The 18100-nt window shown below is 44.1% G+C and overlaps 1 protein-coding gene across 5 annotated transcripts in view; it reads left to right on the top strand.

Annotated features, from left to right (window-relative positions):
- The window catches only part of LOC137428362 (protein kinase C alpha type-like), a 550957-nt gene that overhangs the window by 193734 nt on the left and 339123 nt on the right, over window positions 1-18100 (top strand). For all 5 annotated transcript variants that reach the window (XM_078778901.1, XM_078778902.1, XM_078778898.1 and 2 more), the window contains exon 3: window positions 4649-4731. In XM_078778901.1, the coding sequence (XP_078635027.1) occupies window positions 4649-4731 (83 nt within the window). The remainder of the gene's footprint in view (window positions 1-4648; window positions 4732-18100) is intronic.

Raw genomic sequence — 18100 nt, 5'->3', positions numbered from 1 at the left:
CAAAAACTAATCAATTCTTCCTTATCCCAAGGGCAATCATCCCACCAACTTTCATCCAAATCCGTTCAGAACTTTTCCAGATATCTTGTTCACAAACACACGAACACACACACACGGACGGACACGAGCGAATGCATTACTCCCTGGAGGGAGTAACAAGAACGGCACTCGGTAGAGAACATACCTCCGCCAGGCTGAACAGTTTATGTTTTGTATCCACAGATAGGCCGGATATGGATTCCGACCTGAACCAAAATCGAATCGGCTTGTTCTTGTCATCAAACCAACTCGTCCATCAAGTTTCGTCCGAATCTGTCCACAATTTTTTAAAATATCATATCATGTTATATTTCGCTTTTCGCCGGATCTCTCAATGGTGAAGAATCACTTATAAATTAAATAATTCTCGTATCCGAATCAATATTCAGATCTTCACCAAAATCGAATCGATTAGTCCTCGTCACACACACACAACCTGACCACCAAGTTTCGTCCAAATCAGTCCATAGCTTTTTGAGATATCCTGCTATATATCGTTTTGGCCCAATCTCCCAATGGTGAAGAATCGCTTAAAAAATTCTACTAGCCGGATCTAGATCCGGATCTTCACCAAAATCTAATCATTTCCTCGTTGTCACATACGTTACTTCTCTGCCAATTTTCGTCCGAATCTGTCCACACCTTTTTGAGATATCTTGTTCACAAACAGACAGACAGGGGTGAAAACATAACCTCCATCCACCTTCGGTGGCGGAGGTAATAAGGTGGTGTAAAAGATGGTGCATCAACGGCGGTAAACTTCTTGACAGCCATTTTTCTACAGCCTTGAAAACATTAATTTTATTACCATTGAATGAAATACTTGAACACCGTATAACACAAATCACCTTGTTGGCACTTCCAAACACCTCCAGTTTTGCAGTATTTAGACAACTTTTTACGCCATTTTACGGCATAGTGACCAATCAAATGGGTCAATCAGTTTGGGGAATAACGCCATATTTAACTCGAGTTTGGAGAATATCCAGATTCAGACAAAGAAATGCAGATCATGCTTGGAAACGCAAAGCAAGATTTAAAAGACCCTTTCTTGTGAGTTGAACCTGGCTTTCGATGGTTTTGGAGGTGAACGTTGATATATGGTTGGCCCAGTTGAGGTTGTAGCTGATTGTGAGTCAGATAAGTCTCCTTCTTGGGACTTACCTCTTGGTACAATAAATTCATACCACACTATGTGACGTTTGTTGAACCACTACGTGCACTGCTAAGGTCTGGGACCGACCTTTATTTAGCCTGGACTACCGAAGCCTAGCAGAGTTTGACCGCTTCAAAGATACTGATTGTGGAGAGCAGTGCACTTGCTCTCTTCAATCCAAACCTGCCCACGTTTGTCTTGACATATGCGTGTGAACATATGCGTGTACAGGTGTTAACTCAGCTGCACCCTGAGAATACTGAGTGCACAGTGGCTTTTGCATCTCGCACACTGTCTCCTTCTGAAAGGAAATACTCGACGGTTGATAAGGAAGCCCCAGCCTGCGCCTGGGCTGTGGAAAAGTGGAAGATATACCTCTGTGGAGGCCATTTTCACTTGTTGAACTGACCAGCGCATTAAACGGTGCCTCTGCGACCTGTATTGCTGGCCGCAAATGGATAGGCTTGCGCAATCCATTATATCCTCTTGCCAAGATTGTGTCAACTGAGCAACCAAAAGGCGAAGACGTTTCTTACTCCGTTTCAGCCAGTAGAAGCTGCCTGATGGACCCTGGCACAAGGTGGCAATGGACCATTCGAACGTGGCATTTGGGACTGCCACGATGCCGTCACCTTGATTGACTATTACAGTAAGTGGACTGAGGTGGCATTCACTTAAGGTGCCACTACAGAGGTCGTTACTACTGTTCACTTGGCAGTTTTAAGTCGACAAGGGAATCCTGACCAGGTTGTTACCGACAACGGCCCACAAATCAGGTCCATCGCCTTCCCTCAGTTCATGGTGGAAAGAGGGATGCAGCAAACTCATTCCAGCTTTTATTACCCTCGAGCTAACGGAGCTGTGGAAAGGTTTAACAGGGTGCTGAAGGAGTGCATCCAGAATGCTGAATGAGAAAACAAACCTTGGGAACGTGCGGTAACTGAATTTCACCAGAATTGAACTCCCGCCTCTGGAACAAACTCCCTCACTCTCTTCAATCCCACTCATCCCTCCAGGTCTTTAAAACAGCTGTTCACCACCATCTCTCATCTTCCCCCATCCAAAACCTTGATCTCTTCTACCCTCGTTAATACACCCCAAATCCACTTTTTTTTTTTGAAATCCCGACTTCTTTCTTTCCTGGAAGTTCTAGCAGTGTCCATGTGTTTTATGCCTTTCCCACCCCCCCCCCCCGACCCCCTTCCACCACCCCCCCCGACCCCCTTCCACCACCCCCCCATCCCTCTCCCTCCCACAGATCTTCCGATGTCCCTATTCTCTGCTGTTGTACTTGTGTGCTTCCCTCTCTCTCCCCATCTTGTCTCCCGCTCCCTTTATTGTATGTTTTGTGTGTCCGTTTGTCTTTTTTGTGATTGATGTTCGCTCTTTCACGAGCCTCGATCTTGTATACCAAAATATATATATATATATATATATATCAGGCAACACCACTCGGAAAAGGGAAAATTATGGGAAAATGCGCACCAAGCTGAATGTCTTTCCAGGGTTGTCGGTGATTCTGAATTGCATCTGAACGTGAGGGGCATTGTCATCAAAAGGCAAACAAAAAGCAAAGAGTGCACCGACCAAAGAAGGGGAGCGAAGATTCCGCCATTGAAACCAGGGGATCATGTGCGAGTAAAGAAACCTGGGAATGTGAGTCCAGGGAACTTGAAAATACACTGACCCTAGGTTAATCCAGGAGAAAATTGTACCGAGCACATTTGTTCTTGGTGATGGAAAAAAATGGAATGCATCACGCCTTGCCCTCTATCTAGAGACGGCACTAATGCAGACCAAAGAAGGAAATGAAAGGAATGAAACAGTTGCAATCCCAGTGCGGAGCACAAGGGTTAGAAGACCACCTGCCGGGCTGAAAACTTTGAGAGATAGAATGCGACATTGACAGTAATGGTACTTGCCATAAGGTGAGAGCAGGCCAAGTAAATATTCAATGTTCATGTGCTAATACTCGTGAATAATTACAATTCCATTTCTTACATTTAATATCGTGATGAGTGATTGTATGAAACGTTCTCCAACGTAATGATAATTAGATAATGTACATGGATATGGAGTTAATTATGAAGGTACCAGGTAATGTGATCATTACTGTGTTTGTATTTTGTTCTACTGATTGCTTTCCTTATCATATCAAAGTTCAATTCTGCAGTATATAAATGCCTTCAAGAAAAGGGGAAATGTGTCCTTTTATTGTGTTGAAGATGTAAATGCTCATGCAATCTTGGACATTAGAGGGCGCTCGTGAAGGGGGGCGGAGAAAGGAGCTGAGGCGTGAAGGGGGCGGAGAAAGGAGCTGAGGCGTGAAGGGGGCGGAGAAAGGAGCTGAGGCGTGAAGGGGGCAGAGAAAGGAGCTGAGGCGTGAAGGGGGTGGAGAAAGCAGCTGTGGCGTGAAGGGAGCGGAGAAAGGAGCTGAGGCATGAAGGGGGCGGAGAAAGGAGCTGAGGCGTAAAGGGGGCAGAGAAAGGAGCTGAGGCGTGAAGGGGGCAGAGAAAGGAGCTGAGGCGTGAAGGGGGTGGAGAAAGCAGCTGTGGCGTGAAGGGGGTGGAGAAAGCAGCTGTGACGTGAAGGGGGCGGAGAAAGGAGCTGAGGCATGAAGGGGGCGGAGAAAGGAGCTGAGGCGTAAAGGAGGCGGAGAAGGAAGCTGAGGCTTGAAGGGGGCGGAGAAAGGAGCTGAGGTGTGAAGGGGGCGGAGAAAGGAGCTGAGGCGTAAAGGGGGCGGAGAAGGAAGCTGAGGCGTGAAGGGGGCGGAGAAAGGAGCTGAGGCATGAAGGGGGTGGAGAAAGGAGCTGAGGCGTGAAGGGGGCAGAGAAAGGAGCTGAGGCGTGAAGGGGGTGGAGAAAGCAGCTGTGGCGTGAAGGGGGCGGAGAAAGGAGCTGAGGCGTGAAGGGGGTGGAGAAAGGAGCTGAGGCGTGAAGGGGGCGGAGAAAGAAGCTGAGGCGTGAAGGGGGCGGAGAAAGAAGCTGAGGCGTGAAGGGGGCAGAGAAAGGAGCTGAGGCGTGAAGGGGGCAGAGACAGAAGCTGAGGCGTGAAGGGGGCGGAGAAATGAGCTGAGGCGTGAAGGGGGTGGAGAAAGGAGCTGAGGCTTGAAGGGGGCGGAGAAAGGAGCTGAGGCGTGAAGGGGGCGGAGAAAGGAGCTGAGGCGTGAAGGGGGCGGAGAAAGAAGCTGAGGCGTGAAGGGGGCGGAGAAAGGAGCTGAGGCGTGAAGGGGGCGGAGAAAGGAGCTGAGGAATGAAGGGGGTGGGGAGAAAGAAGCTGAGGCGTGAAGGGGGCGGAGAAAGGAGCTGAGGCGTGAAGGGGCGGAGAAAGGAGCTTAGGAGAGGAATATGGCGGTGATTGTGTAATTATTGCCAGTTCATTGTATGCCAGTGTTTCGGATCTGATTTCTGACAAACACAACAATACTGAGCACATGCTCTCCTGTTTCCACAGTTTGTTCATTTGTGGTGCACAAAAGATGCCACGAGTTCGTGACCTTCTGCTGTCCCGGAGCTGACAGAGGACCTGATTCAGACGTGAGTCGATACTTTTTCAAAGCACCATCACTGGAGGTCACACCTGTTGTTCCAATGTAACTCTTAATTTCTCTCAATAACTCAAAGCAGCTTTTTAATTCAGTTAATACCTTTGTTGGCTCTTCACTCGCACCCATTCCTAAATCGTGAAAATGAGTGATGGTTTGTTCACCTTTGTATCAAAGCCAGGTAAAGCCATCCTGCTGCCTTGAATAGATTTATCTCATCCATCAGCCCCGAACTTCAGTGAGACTATTAGTAACTAGGTGGGGCCCGTTGAACAACTGCACAATGGAAAATGCGACTTCAAGTCCTCAATCCCCTCCCCCAAACCACAACTCCTCAACCCCCCCCCCCCCCCCTCGCAATTCTGTCCCAACTTTGCTCTCCTCCACCCCCTTCCTCCCAACCCCAATTCTCTGTCCTCCTCTCCCCTCCACCGGCTCATAAAAGCAAACGGGCATTCCTACATCGACCATTGCATCTTTATGCATTACCTCATCGAAACAGCGGAATATTTAATCTTTCCCCTCCCCGACCATGCCATCAATGACTTCAAAGAAACCACAATCAAAACATCAACAGCAATAACAGCATGACTCCTACATATCATGGCCCATCATGGTCACCTGTCCAACTCACAATCCCGTGAGATATGTGTAAATTCCATGGAAATGCAATTCTCAAATTAACATGATCAGCCTAATTGTGCCAATAAATGACCATAAACCAATTATTTTCAATTTATTGGGGAATCACCTGGAGAATGCTTTGCCCCATGTCTTCCATGAGAATGCTTTGCTCACCAGGCCTGACGGTCCACCGAAGGTGATTAATGAAGGATCTTTTTAAAAACTTGTTAGGGTGCTCGCTAAAACTCTCCGATTCTTAACAAAATACCTCGTGAGATGTTCAGCATCCACCAACGACCAGTTGTAGCAGAAGGATCCTCTGGCATAACATCCTTCCGAGGGACACAATACACATTGATGTCTCACCTTGCATGGGAAACACCAGAGTGACCGTTTATAACTGGGTGAAGATTCAAACCCAGGCTAGACAGCTCAAAGGTAAATGCATAAAGGTGGGCGCGATACGGAAAATTTTAAGTCCGCTTACCGCTTATCCGCTCCGCCAGCCCGTGTAGTCCGATTCGCTTATCCGCTTCACCCACCGAAAATCTTAGTCCGCTTACCGCTTATCCGCTTCGATTCGATTTTTTTAAAGCGCTTCGACGTTTTTAAAGCGATTTTTGACGTTTCTAAAGGGAATTTAATGCTTTTTAAGCCTAAATAGCCATTTCTAACGACTACAAAGACAAACAAAGCTTTTAAGATCAAAAATATACATTTTTATTTAAATAAAATTTATTCAAAATGTATTGAAATAAAGTTTTCCACTCGACTCTACTCTACTCTACAGTTAATTTAAATATAATTTTAATATATGCAACTTACATTAAAGAAAAATCAATTTGCCCGTCCTTTCTTTGACAAGAGAGTCTACTAGTCAACAGACTAGCAGTCTGTTGACTAGTCCTCGTCTTCCTCCTCCACCTCGTGGGCCTTCTTGAGGATTTGGAGGTTGCCCTTCATGAAGACGAGGGCCTCGAAGTTCGGTGCAGCCAGGGCCGACCTCTTAGGCCTGAGGATCTCCGACCCGTAGCTGAACACGCGCTCGACCGAGGCAGAGCTCGGGAGCGGCGTGTTATGCCTGAGAAATAGAGTTACCCAAGCATCACGGAACTCGAGCGGGAAGAGATTGGGCGAGAGCCGAGTTGTTAGGGTTTCACTTATTATTCACTTAAATAAATATTCACAATTCTAGAGTAACGGCTCAGGCTAACAGCTGATTTGGCGAATCGCGATGCGCTTTAATTTTTCGGTAGTCCGCTTACGCTTATCCGCTTCGGTTTCCGGGGGTTGTTCCGATTCGCTTATCCGCTTCGAAAACGTTAGTCCGCTGCAGCGGATAAGCGGATAAGCGGACTTTCGAAGCGGACCGCCCACCTTTGTAAAAATGCACATACCTGTAAGCCATCCTGCCAGGCCATTACGAATTATCTACAGCTCCATTTTTACTTTTCTTTCCTCGGGCCATTCCTGCAGAAGGAGTATGATTGCACTCCATGATTGTTTTGGGAAGTTAAAAGTTTTTGAAACGGTCAGCAGCAGCAATATAAAATTCTCACCAACTTTTGGGCCATGAAGCACTGCATCCATTTGGCAGCAAAACTGTATGCCCTTCTCTGAAAATCTTGATGATTTGTTACTGAGATCTACTTTTTTCGTGGGACTAACCAACATGGCCAGTAAACTTCCATGTCTAGGAATTATGCCAGCCACATCAAGGTTTTGGATTTGCCCCAGCTGTTGGAATCAATCTCTTGCTTAAGAACACGAGGCTGATTCTGGGGCAGCTCATGAGACATAGAATTATGTCCTGCCAAGTTACAGTGCTGGGTCGTTTCCATCGATACAGCGATTATTACTTGACTAGCCGAAACCCGTGGAACATCCACGGAAGGGAGGATGTGGTGTATGGATAGAGTGTACCATTATGGATGGCATAGGGGATTTGCTTGTCCGAGTAAGAGTTAGGAAGAAAGATGAGAATGAAGAGTGCGTATATGAACAACGTATTTATTGCAATCTACTTAAATGACAACGCTACGATATACTTTTGAAAAATGAATGGATTCGTAATAGGAATCGGCATAGCACCACTCTGGATTGTCCACTCAGTGGACGGCTTGGTGTCGCCTTCGACTGTCCAATCAGCGGACGGCTTGCTTCGCCTTCGCCCAGCAGACGCCAATACGATGGCGTCGTAAGATGGCGTCGTATCGGCAGTTAATCGGATGCTTTTGGGCCCCAACGTCGGCTAATTCAGATTTTTCGAGTATGGCTGTACGTGATAAACAAAGAGCGCGGTTCGTAGATCGTAAATCCATTAATGCCGTGGGCATCGGGTCACTGGGTGCGGCGTAAAAGGGATAACAAAGTCGAGTCCTTACGCTATTATTATATAGATGGGCCGTTTGAAACCCAATATACTCTTCTGATGAGGTTTATTACGTTTCAGGTCTATTGAGAGGACAGTGTATATGAAAGGTTTCCTTCGACGGTGGTTTAGCTTTGGTATAGTGAACGTGGTTTAGCTTTGGTATAGTGAAGTTGGTTTAGCTTTGGTATAGTGAAGGTGGTTTAGCTTTGGTATAGTGAAGTTGGTTTAGCTTTGGTATAGTGAAGGTGGTTTAGCTTTGGTATAGTGAACGTGGTTTAGCTTTGGTATAGTGAAGTTGGTTTAGCTTTGGTGTAGTGAAGGTGGTTTAGCTTTGGTATAGTGAAGGTGGTTTAGCTTTGGTATAGTGAAGGTGATTTAGCTTTGGTATAGTGAAGGTGATTTAGCTTTGGTTTAGTGAAGATGATTTAGCTTCAGTATAGTGAACGTGGTTTAACTTTAGTATAGCAATGGTGGTTTAGCTTTGGTATAGTGAAGGTTATTTAGCTTTGGTATAGTGGAGGTGGTTTGGCTTTGGTATAGTCAAGGTGGTTTCGCTTTGGTATAGTGAAGGTGGTTTCGCTTTGGTATAGTGAACGTGGTTTAGCTTTGGTATAGCAAAGGTGGTTTATCTTGGTATCGTGAAGGTGGTTTACCTTTGGTATAGTGAAGGTGATTTAGCTTTGGTATAGTGAAGGTGATTTAGCTTTGGTATAGTGAAGGTGATTTAGCTTTGGTATAGTGAAGGTGATTTAGCTTTGGTATAGTGAAGGTGGTTTAGCTTTGGTATAGTGAAGGTGGTTTAGCTTTGGTATAGTGAAGGTGATTTAGCTTTGGTATAGTGAAGGTGATTTAGCTTTGGTGTAGTGAAGGTGGTCTAGCTTTGGTATAGTGAAGGTGGTTTAGCTTTGGTATAGTGAAGGTGGTTTAGCTTTGGTATAGTGAAGGTGGTTTAGCTTTGGTATTGTGAAGGTGGTTTAGCTTTGGTATAGTGAAGGTGATTTAGCTTTGGTATAGTGAAGGTGATTTAGCTTTGGTGTAGTGAAGGTGGTTTAGCTTTGGTATAGTGAAGGTGGTTTAGCTTTGGTATAGTGAAGGTGGTTTAGCTTTGGTATAGTGAAGTTGGTTTAGCTTTGGTATAGTGAAGGTGGTTTAGCTTTGGTATAGTGAACGTGGTTTAGCTTTGGTATAGTGAAGTTGGTTTAGCTTTGGTATAGTGAAGGTGGTTTAGCTTTGGTATAGTGAAGGTGATTTAGCTTTGGTATAGTGAAGGTGATTTAGCTTTGGTTTAGTGAAGATGATTTAGCTTCAGTATAGTGAACGTGGTTTAACTTTAGTATAGCAATGGTGGTTTAGCTTTGGTATAGTGAAGGTTATTTAGCTTTGGTATAGTGGAGGTGGTTTGGCTTTGGTATAGTCAAGGTGGTTTCGCTTTGGTATAGTGAACGTGGTTTAGCTTTGGTATAGCAAAGGTGGTTTATCTTGGTATCGTGAAGGTGGTTTACCTTTGGTATAGTGAAGGTGATTTAGCTTTGGTATAGTGAAGGTGATTTAGCTTTGGTATAGTGAAGGTGATTTAGCTTTGGTATAGTGAAGGTGATTTAGCTTTGGTATAGTGAAGGTGATTTAGCTTTGGTATAGTGAAGGTGGTTTAGCTTTGGTATAGTGAAGGTGGTTTAGCTTTGGTATAGTGAAGGTGATTTAGCTTTGGTATAGTGAAGGTGATTTAGCTTTGGTGTAGTGAAGGTGGTTTAGCTTTGGTATAGTGAAGGTGGTTTAGCTTTGGTATAGTGAAGGTGGTTTAGCTTTGGTATAGTGAAGGTGGTTTAGCTTTGGTATTGTGAAGGTGGTTTAGCTTTGGTATAGTGAAGGTGATTTAGCTTTGGTATAGTGAAGGTGATTTAGCTTTGGTGTAGTGAAGGTGGTTTAGCTTTGGTATAGTGAAGGTGGTTTAGCTTTGATATAGTGAAGGTGGTTTTGCTTTGATATAGTGAGGGTGGTTTAGCTTTGGTATTGTGAAGGTGGTTTCGCTTTGGTATACTGAAGGTGGTTTAGCTTTGGTGTAGTGAAGGTGGTTTAGCTTTGGTATAGTGAAGGTGGTTTGGCTTTGATATAGTGAAGGTGGTTTTGCTTTGGTATACTGAAGGTGGTTTAGCTTTGATATAGTGAAGGTGGTTTAGCTTTGGTATAGTGAAGGTGGTTTAGCTTTGGTATTGTGAAGGTGGTTTAGCTTTGGTATAGTGAAGGTGATTTAGCTTTGGTATAGTGAAGGTGTTTAGCTTTGGTATAGTGAAGGTGGTTTAGCTTTGGTATAGTGAAGGTGGTTTAGCTTTGGTATAGTGAAGGTGGTTTAGCTTTGGTATTGTGAAGGTGGTTTAGCTTTGGTATAGTGAAGGTGATTTAGCTTTGGTATAGTGAAGGTGATTTAGCTTTGGTGTAGTGAAGGTGGTTTAGCTTTGGTATAGTGAAGGTGGTTTAGCTTTGATATAGTGAAGGTGGTTTTGCTTTGATATAGTGAGGGTGGTTTAGCTTTGGTATTGTGAAGGTGGTTTAGCTTTGGTATACTGAAGGTGGTTTAGCTTTGGTGTAGTGAAGGTGGTTTAGCTTTGGTATAGTGAAGGTGGTTTGGCTTTGATATAGTGAAGGTGGTTTTGCTTTGGTATAGTGAAGGTGATTTAGCTTTGATATAGTGACGGTGGTTTAGCTTTGGTATAGTGAAGGTGGTTTAGCTTTGGTATTGTGAAGGTGGTTTAGCTTTGGTATAGTGAAGGTGATTTAGCTTTGGTATAGTGAAGGTGATTTAGCTTTGGTATAGTGAAGGTGATTTAGCTTTGGTATAGTGAAGGTGATTTAGCTTTGGTATAGTGAAGGTGATTTAGCTTTGGTATAGTGAAGGTGGTTTAGCTTTGGTATAGTGAAGGTGGTTTAGCTTTGGTATAGTGAAGGTGGTTTAGCTTTGGTATTGTGAAGGTGGTTTAGCTTTGGTATAGTGAAGGTGATTTAGCTTTGGTATAGTGAAGGTGGTTTAGCTTTGGTATAGTGAAGGTGGTTTAGCTTTGGTATAGTGAAGGTGGTTTAGCTTTGGTATAGTGAAGGTGGTTTAGCTACTCATACAAACTTTGGAATCCAAGGTAAAGGTCAATCTTGCACTTTGTTCACATTTTAAAAGACAACATCTAGTCTCATGGAAAAGTGAGATGAGTAAAAAGACAACAAACTGCCGATCCCAGTGCCCCCAACAAATGGGGCACTGGGATCGCAGTTGTAAGATTGCAAGCAAGGGAATGTACAAACATGAAAAGAGGAGATATAGAATGGGAGGGAGCTCAACCTTCAAGTGAGAGGGTTGGGTTCGTGGGAGTTTTCTAATTTTTACCTCCAAGGAAGCCATATATTTATTTGATACTGTTAAAAAGTTAAAGGTTATCTAGCAGTCCAAATGGTCTTGTAGGTCAACTAGATTGATTCCAGGGCTAGCTAGAGTAAGCTATGAGGAGCAGCTGAAGATCAAAAGTTTGGGGCAGAAAAGTCATAAAAACCTTAAATTAAAGGAAACAGGTTCTCCTATAATCTCAGCTCTACAAGGAACAGAAAACAGTGATGCTTAAAACATTAATTATTTCAACAGGTTAACAAACAGAAACACAATTACTGTAAATATTCAGGGTTCGAATCCCGGTCGATCGCTGAATTAACACCAGGGGGGTTGACTCAGCCTGTCATCCTTCCGAGGTCGGCAAATTGAGTACCAGCTTGCTGGGATGAATGATCACGGTGTGTACCCCGGTTAGAATAGGTACACCGTATCCCTGCGCATCGTAAGAGCGTGACCAAGGGTTGGCGTCAGGAAGGGCATCCGGCCATAAAAACATTGCCTCAAACAGGGAGCCATGATTGTCATGGGGCCCGCAAGGCTAACCCCCGCTCTAGCGGGGAAAATGGCCTTAAAACGATCATTCATTCATTCAAACCTATAGCCGAAGCAAATTTGGTGTGAAATAGCAAGCTAGCTCAGCTTGCAACAGGTTTGAAATGATCTTAACAAATAGATGCAAATCAATACTTCAAGTCTCAGCTCATAATGAACATGTGGTTGGCAACCATTAAAAAAACTAGAAAGCATTTGAAAATTCATAGCCTGTCGGAGTCTGCTTTAGATTCGGACTTCTTCCTTATGCTAAACATGATGAAAACAGCGGAAAAAAAAGGACAACAAATGCAAAAAGATTGACGATTTTAGGTAACCTTGACCTTTTGACCTCAAACACAATCGGCTTCAGTGACCCAATACGCAAACCCTGCTCAAATTTCAAGTCTATTAGATGGAAATTGATGATTTTTACCTGGACCTTTGACCTTTTAACCTTGACAGAACACAGGTTAAACTCAATGAATTGGGTTATATTGGGTCACTGACATATTGATATAACTTGAATATTGATTTGAATATTGACTGATATATTTAAAATCTGTGCAAATTTGTGATATTTGTCGAACTTTTCAGACCGGATTATTTGTCGCCTACATTTTCCTAGTTAGCTCGCATGGATGACCAGGATATGGTGGTAGGGTGAATTGTGGATAAACCACCTTCACTATACCAAAGCTAAACCACCTTCACTATACCAAAGCTAAACCACCTTCACAAAACCAAAGCTAAACCACCTTCAGTATACCAAAGCTAAACCACCTTCACTATACCAAAGCTAAACCACCTTCACTATACCAAAGCTAAACCACCTTCACTACACCAAAGCTAAACCACCTTCAGTATACCAAAGCAAAACCACCTTCACTATATCAAAGCTAAACCACCTTCACTATACCAAAGCTAAGACACCTTCACTACACCAAAGCTAAACCACCTTCAGTATACCAAAGCTAAACCACCTTCACAATACCAAAGCTAAACCACCTTCAGTATACCAAAGCAAAACCACCTTCACTATATCAAAGCTAAACCACCTTCACTATACCAAAGCTAAACCACCTTCACTACACCAAAGCTAAACCACCTTCACTATACCAAAGCTAAACCACCTTCACAATACCAAAGCTAAACCACCTTCAGTATACCAAAGCAAAACCACCTTCACTATATCAAAGCTAAACCACCTTCACTATACCAAAGCTAAACCACCTTCACTACACCAAAGCTAAACCACCTTCACTACACCAAAGCTAAACCACCTTCACTATACCAAAGCTAAACCACCTTCACTACACCAAAGCTAAACCACCTTCACTATACCAAAGCTAAACCACCTTCCCTATACCAAAGCTAAACCACCTTCACTACACCAAAGCTAAACCACCTTCACTACACCAAAGCTAAACCACCTTCACTATACCAAAGCTAAACCACCTTCACTACACCAAAGCTAAACCACCTTCACTATACCAAAGCTAAACCACCTTCACTATACCAAAGCTAAACCACCTTCACTACACCAAAGCGAAACCACCTTCACGATACCAAAGCTAAAGCACCTTCACAATACCAAAGCTAAACCACCTTCACTATACCAAAGCTAAACCACCTTCACTATACCAAAGCTAAACCACCTTCACTATCCCAAAGCTAAACCACCTTCACTATACCAAAGCTAAACCACCTTCACTATACCAAAGCTAAACCACCTTCACTATCTCTCTACTATGAAGATTGAACTCTCAAACCTGTCTCCCTCCTTCAAATCGTTGTGGTGTCTGGTCAAGTCTGTTTTCGGTGTTTTTCCCCCCTTCATCCCCTCCCTTACCTCAAATGGCCACACAGCCACACTCAAATCCAAAACCGGTCCCTCTATGTACCCACCGTACCCAGTCGAACCCAGATGCTCCTGGACTCTGTGTCATTATCTCCTGACAAGGGGGAAACGTTTCTGTCCAACCTCGACTCCGATTCTGCAACCGGACAAGACGTCATCAGCCCACGGGTCCTAAAATCCTGCTCTGCCGCTCCATCTCACCCTCTCTCTGTTCTCTTCACCCTCTCTTTTACTCAAGGGCATCTGCCATCTGCTTGGAAATCAACAAACATCACCGCTTCACACAAAAAGATGCAAAAACAGATCCTTGCAACTGCAGACTGCTCCCAATAATCAACAAGGTAATGGAATCCATCATTGCTTCGGATATCAAATCCTTCCTCTTCTCCAATGGCTTGATCTCAGATCATCAATTTGGATTCAGACCACGTCACTCTACTCTGGACATGCTGCTTCTGCTGTCTCAACAATGGATGGAGGTCCTCAATGCCAAACAGGAAATTAGAGCTGTATTCCTTGACATATCTCGTGCCTTCAATATGGTCTGGCACCCTGCCCTGCTCACCAAACTCTTGTCTTATGATATCCATGGAAATAGCCACGCATGGCTTGCTGATTTCCTCTCCTGTCGCAATCAACATGTGGCTCTAAATGGAATCCTCTCATCTCTTCCTATCCCGGAGTTCCCCAAGGTAGTGTTCTGGGCCCTGTGCTTTTTCTAATCTTCATCAATGATCTCTCCGAATCTCTGGAAAATCTTCTTTATATTTTTGCTGATGATTCCACCCTCCACCTCTCATCTCCATCTCTCATCCCTCAGATTGACAGGCAGCAGTCTCTTCACTCTCTGTAAACCTGATAGAATCACAAGCTGGTCATACACTTGGAACATGTCTTTCAATCCTGACAAATCTCACACTCCTACTTTGACTTTCCAAAAAGACCATCTGGAAAACCCTCCCATCTACTTTCTCAACAATTCTCTCCAAGAAGTTCTGTCACTCAAGCTTTTGGGTCTCACTAACTGCCGTGATATTTCCTGGGAAAAGCATATTTCCAATTTGGCCTCCAAAGCTAGTCGCTGACTGGGCATCCTCCATTGTGCAAACTCTTTCCTGGACACTTCTTAGCTCCTCACCACTTACAAAGCTTTCATCCGCAGCTTCATGGAGTACTGCTCTCCCCTATGGGCTGGTGCTCCTGCCTCACGCCTAGCTCGGCTTCACGCCGTAGAAACCAAAGCTTACAGAATCATTGGTATCTCCCGCGATATAGCTGATTCTGAGGGTCTTTGACTCGCTCACCGCAGGCAGGTTGGTGGTCTTTCTGTCTTCTACCGACTCCTCTCCGGCCTTGCACCACCTGCTCTGTCTGTGCTCCGTCCCCCATGTGTTCCTACAATACACACAATATCTGTCAGCAACCCTGTTCTCGTGATACTGCCAAAATCACAACTCTCTACTCACCTTCACTCTTTGATTCCTCTTTTTCCCACCTCTGGAGCAAACTCGCACACTTTCTTCAATCCGAATGCTCGTGCAGGGTCTTTAAAACAGCTGTTCACCACCATCCCATACCTTCCCCCATCGAAAACCGTGATCTTTTCTACCCCCATTAATCCACCCCAAACCCACCTCCTTCAAATTCCCCATTTTCTTTCCTGAAAGCCCCTGAAGTGTGCATCTTGTTTATCCTGTGTGTCCCACCCCAGCCCTCTCTCTTCCACAGATGTCCCTGTTCTCTACTGTTGTTGTACTTCCCTCTCTCTTCCCTTTTTTCTCCTGCTCCTTTTATTATATATTACTAGGGCATTGCCCGTACTATATCTATATCTAAAATTATATCCCCCCCCTCTATTTACATGAAATGGTTTGGTCCAAAGCGAACGGCTTGCGAGTACGGTGACAATCCCCCCCCTCTATTTACATGCAATGGTTTGGTCCAAAGCGAACGGCTTCCGGAGTTTGGTAAAGAAATCGCCATCGCGTGCACAAACGCGCAGGAAAGCGAATGAATCGCAAATTCGTTTTTATTAGTTTTAAAACATAGTTTAACGCCAACATAGTTTGCAAACGTGAAATAAATGAATACGCTCTCAAATGTGCCATCCGAGGCAGAGTGTGTCCGCCACGTTCGGCACACGCGATAGTTCGCTGCTCTCTGATTGGTTGAATCGTTTTTTGGACATAGCTCGGTAAGTAATTGTCCGATTAATATGAAACCTTGAAAAGGCACATCCTCGGGTCCCCAGCAATATACCTGGCAAGTTAAAAGTATATCGGACCCGTGGTTGTCGAGAAACAGCGGTCACAGACAAACGTACAAACGTACAGAGATTACTGGAATTATAGATAGATTTGTGTTCGTTCTCTTATGAGCCTAGACTAAGTATACAATTTTTAAAATATATTTTATGCTACCTTAACCTTTTGATCTAAAAAAAAAAAGAAACAATGGGTTCTAGTTTTTGATTGGGGAACCAATTGAGCAACCCATTCAATATGCAAATTCTTAAAATTTCAGGACAATTGAATGAAAATTGACTTTTTAAAAATCTGATGCTGAACTTTGACCTTTTGTCCAAATTATTAATTTGTCTTCTCCATATTATCATAATAATGCTTTGTTGAAAATTTGATGCCAAAAGTTCAAATGGGGAAAAAGTTACGGCTTGGACAGACTCCCATACACATTCTCATTCAGGAAAAACATATTCTGAGAGCTCCAACAATAAACACACAGAGGGAAGATGAGGGTATTTTTTCAGTCTCACAATTTATGTATTCAACGTATTGCGGAATGTCGCGTGTGCCGAGCAAGGAAGACACATGATCAATAAGAGAAAACCATTAACAGCCTTGAAACTGCTCAGGCGCTGTGATCAGTTGGCATCCCTCCTTCACAGTCTGCGATTACTGTTCTCATGGTGGCTGAGTTCAGCAAGGACCTTCCGCAGTAGGAATGAAGAGGCCGCATTTCCATGGCAACATGTAATTACATCAAGGCTATCTCTCTCTCTCTCTCTCTCTCTCTCTCTCTCTCGTCTCTCGTCTCTCATCTCTCTCTCTCTCTCTCTCCCTCTCTCTCCCTCTCTCTCCCTCCCTCTCCATCTCTCTCTCTCCATCTCTCTCCATCTCTCTCTCTCTCTCTCGTCTCTCATCTCTCTCTCTCTCTCTCTCTCTCTCCATCTCCCTCTCTCTCCCTCTCTCTCTCCATCTCTCTCCATCTCTCTCCATCTCTCTCTCTCCATCTCTCTCCATCTCTCTCTCCATCTCTCTCCATCTCTCTCTCTCTCCCTCTCTCTCCCTCTCTCTCTCCCTCTCTCTCCATCTCTCTCCATCTCTCTCTCCATCTCTCTCCATCTCTCTCTCCATCTCTCTCCATCTCTCTCCATCTCTCTCTCTCTCTCTCTCTCTCTCTCTCTCTCTCTCTCTCCATCTCTCTCCATCTCTCTCCATCTCTCTCTCCATCTCTCTCTCGTCTCTCTCCCTCCCTCTCTCCATCTCTCTCTCTCTCTCTCTCTCCATCTCTCTCTCTTTTTCTACGTCTCTCTCTATATTTCTATTTCTCTCTCTATATTTCTATTTCTCTACCACCCTCAACTTTTCTCTCAATTCCTCCAAATGGATGGATCATTTTGGAGAGGCTTCTCCTAATTTTGGAGATTTTGTTCAATTTTATTTCGGAGAAAAATGTTCAATTTTCATAAATGCATTTACATGTGGATACTACATGTATGAATCACTATGGGCCTGCCCTGGCGGAGTTGTATCGCGGTAAAGCGATGAAGTGACGAATGATCCATTACTGACTGACTGCCCAGGCAGGTGAGACATGATTGTTATGGTGATTTTAGGTATGTGTATTAGATATTGCTGTTATATTTTGAGTGTGTTGGTAGAGTGGAAGTCCATAATTACCCTCGCTAGAAGAGAGGGTATTGCTTTTGGGTCTGTTTGTCTTTGTTTGTCTGTCTGCACATAATGTGTCTGTCTGTCCGTTTGTCTGACTGTCTGCACATAGGCCACAAATGTCACCTATTGGTAGCCAGTATTACACATTATCTTATTTTCAACCAAGTACCTCCATAATGTATGTACACTTAGAATGTGAGTACTTCTATAAAGTACACACTATTAGAATGTGAGCATGTCTATAAAGTATTATCTCCTATTAATAATGTGAACCCCCATGGGCTTTTATGCTGTGGTGCGACATTGAGGATAAGCTCTCAATGTCTACAGAATACTCAAATGGGTCAGTCTGGAGAAGTCAAGCATGCTGGGTATGGCTGAGCGAGGAAGAGGAAGAGGCAGAACTTGTATCTGATGGATGGATTGCGTCAAGGCAGTAACTAAGCTTTCTCCGCCAGAGCCTCGAGAAGCGGTGCACAATCTTACTATAATTCACCAAATGTCCATCCGTCTGTCTGTCCGTTCCCTGGTACCGCAAAAACGGCTGAACTGATCGCAACGATATTTTGGGTGGGTATTCCTGGGACCCCTTGGAGTAAAATAGGCTATATTGTTTTTCCAAGTTTTCCAATTTTCCAGTTTTTCCAAACACGATGGAATAATATTTACCGATATGAACAGTGA

The sequence above is a fragment of the Myxine glutinosa genome, chromosome 5, assembly GCF_964187855.1.
Source record: "Myxine glutinosa chromosome 5, kmMyxGlut1.1, whole genome shotgun sequence".
NCBI classification, from domain to species: Eukaryota; Metazoa; Chordata; class Myxini; order Myxiniformes; family Myxinidae; genus Myxine; species Myxine glutinosa.
The sequence above is the reverse complement of the archived record's forward strand: the minus strand, read 5'-3'. Positions and strand labels throughout refer to the sequence as shown.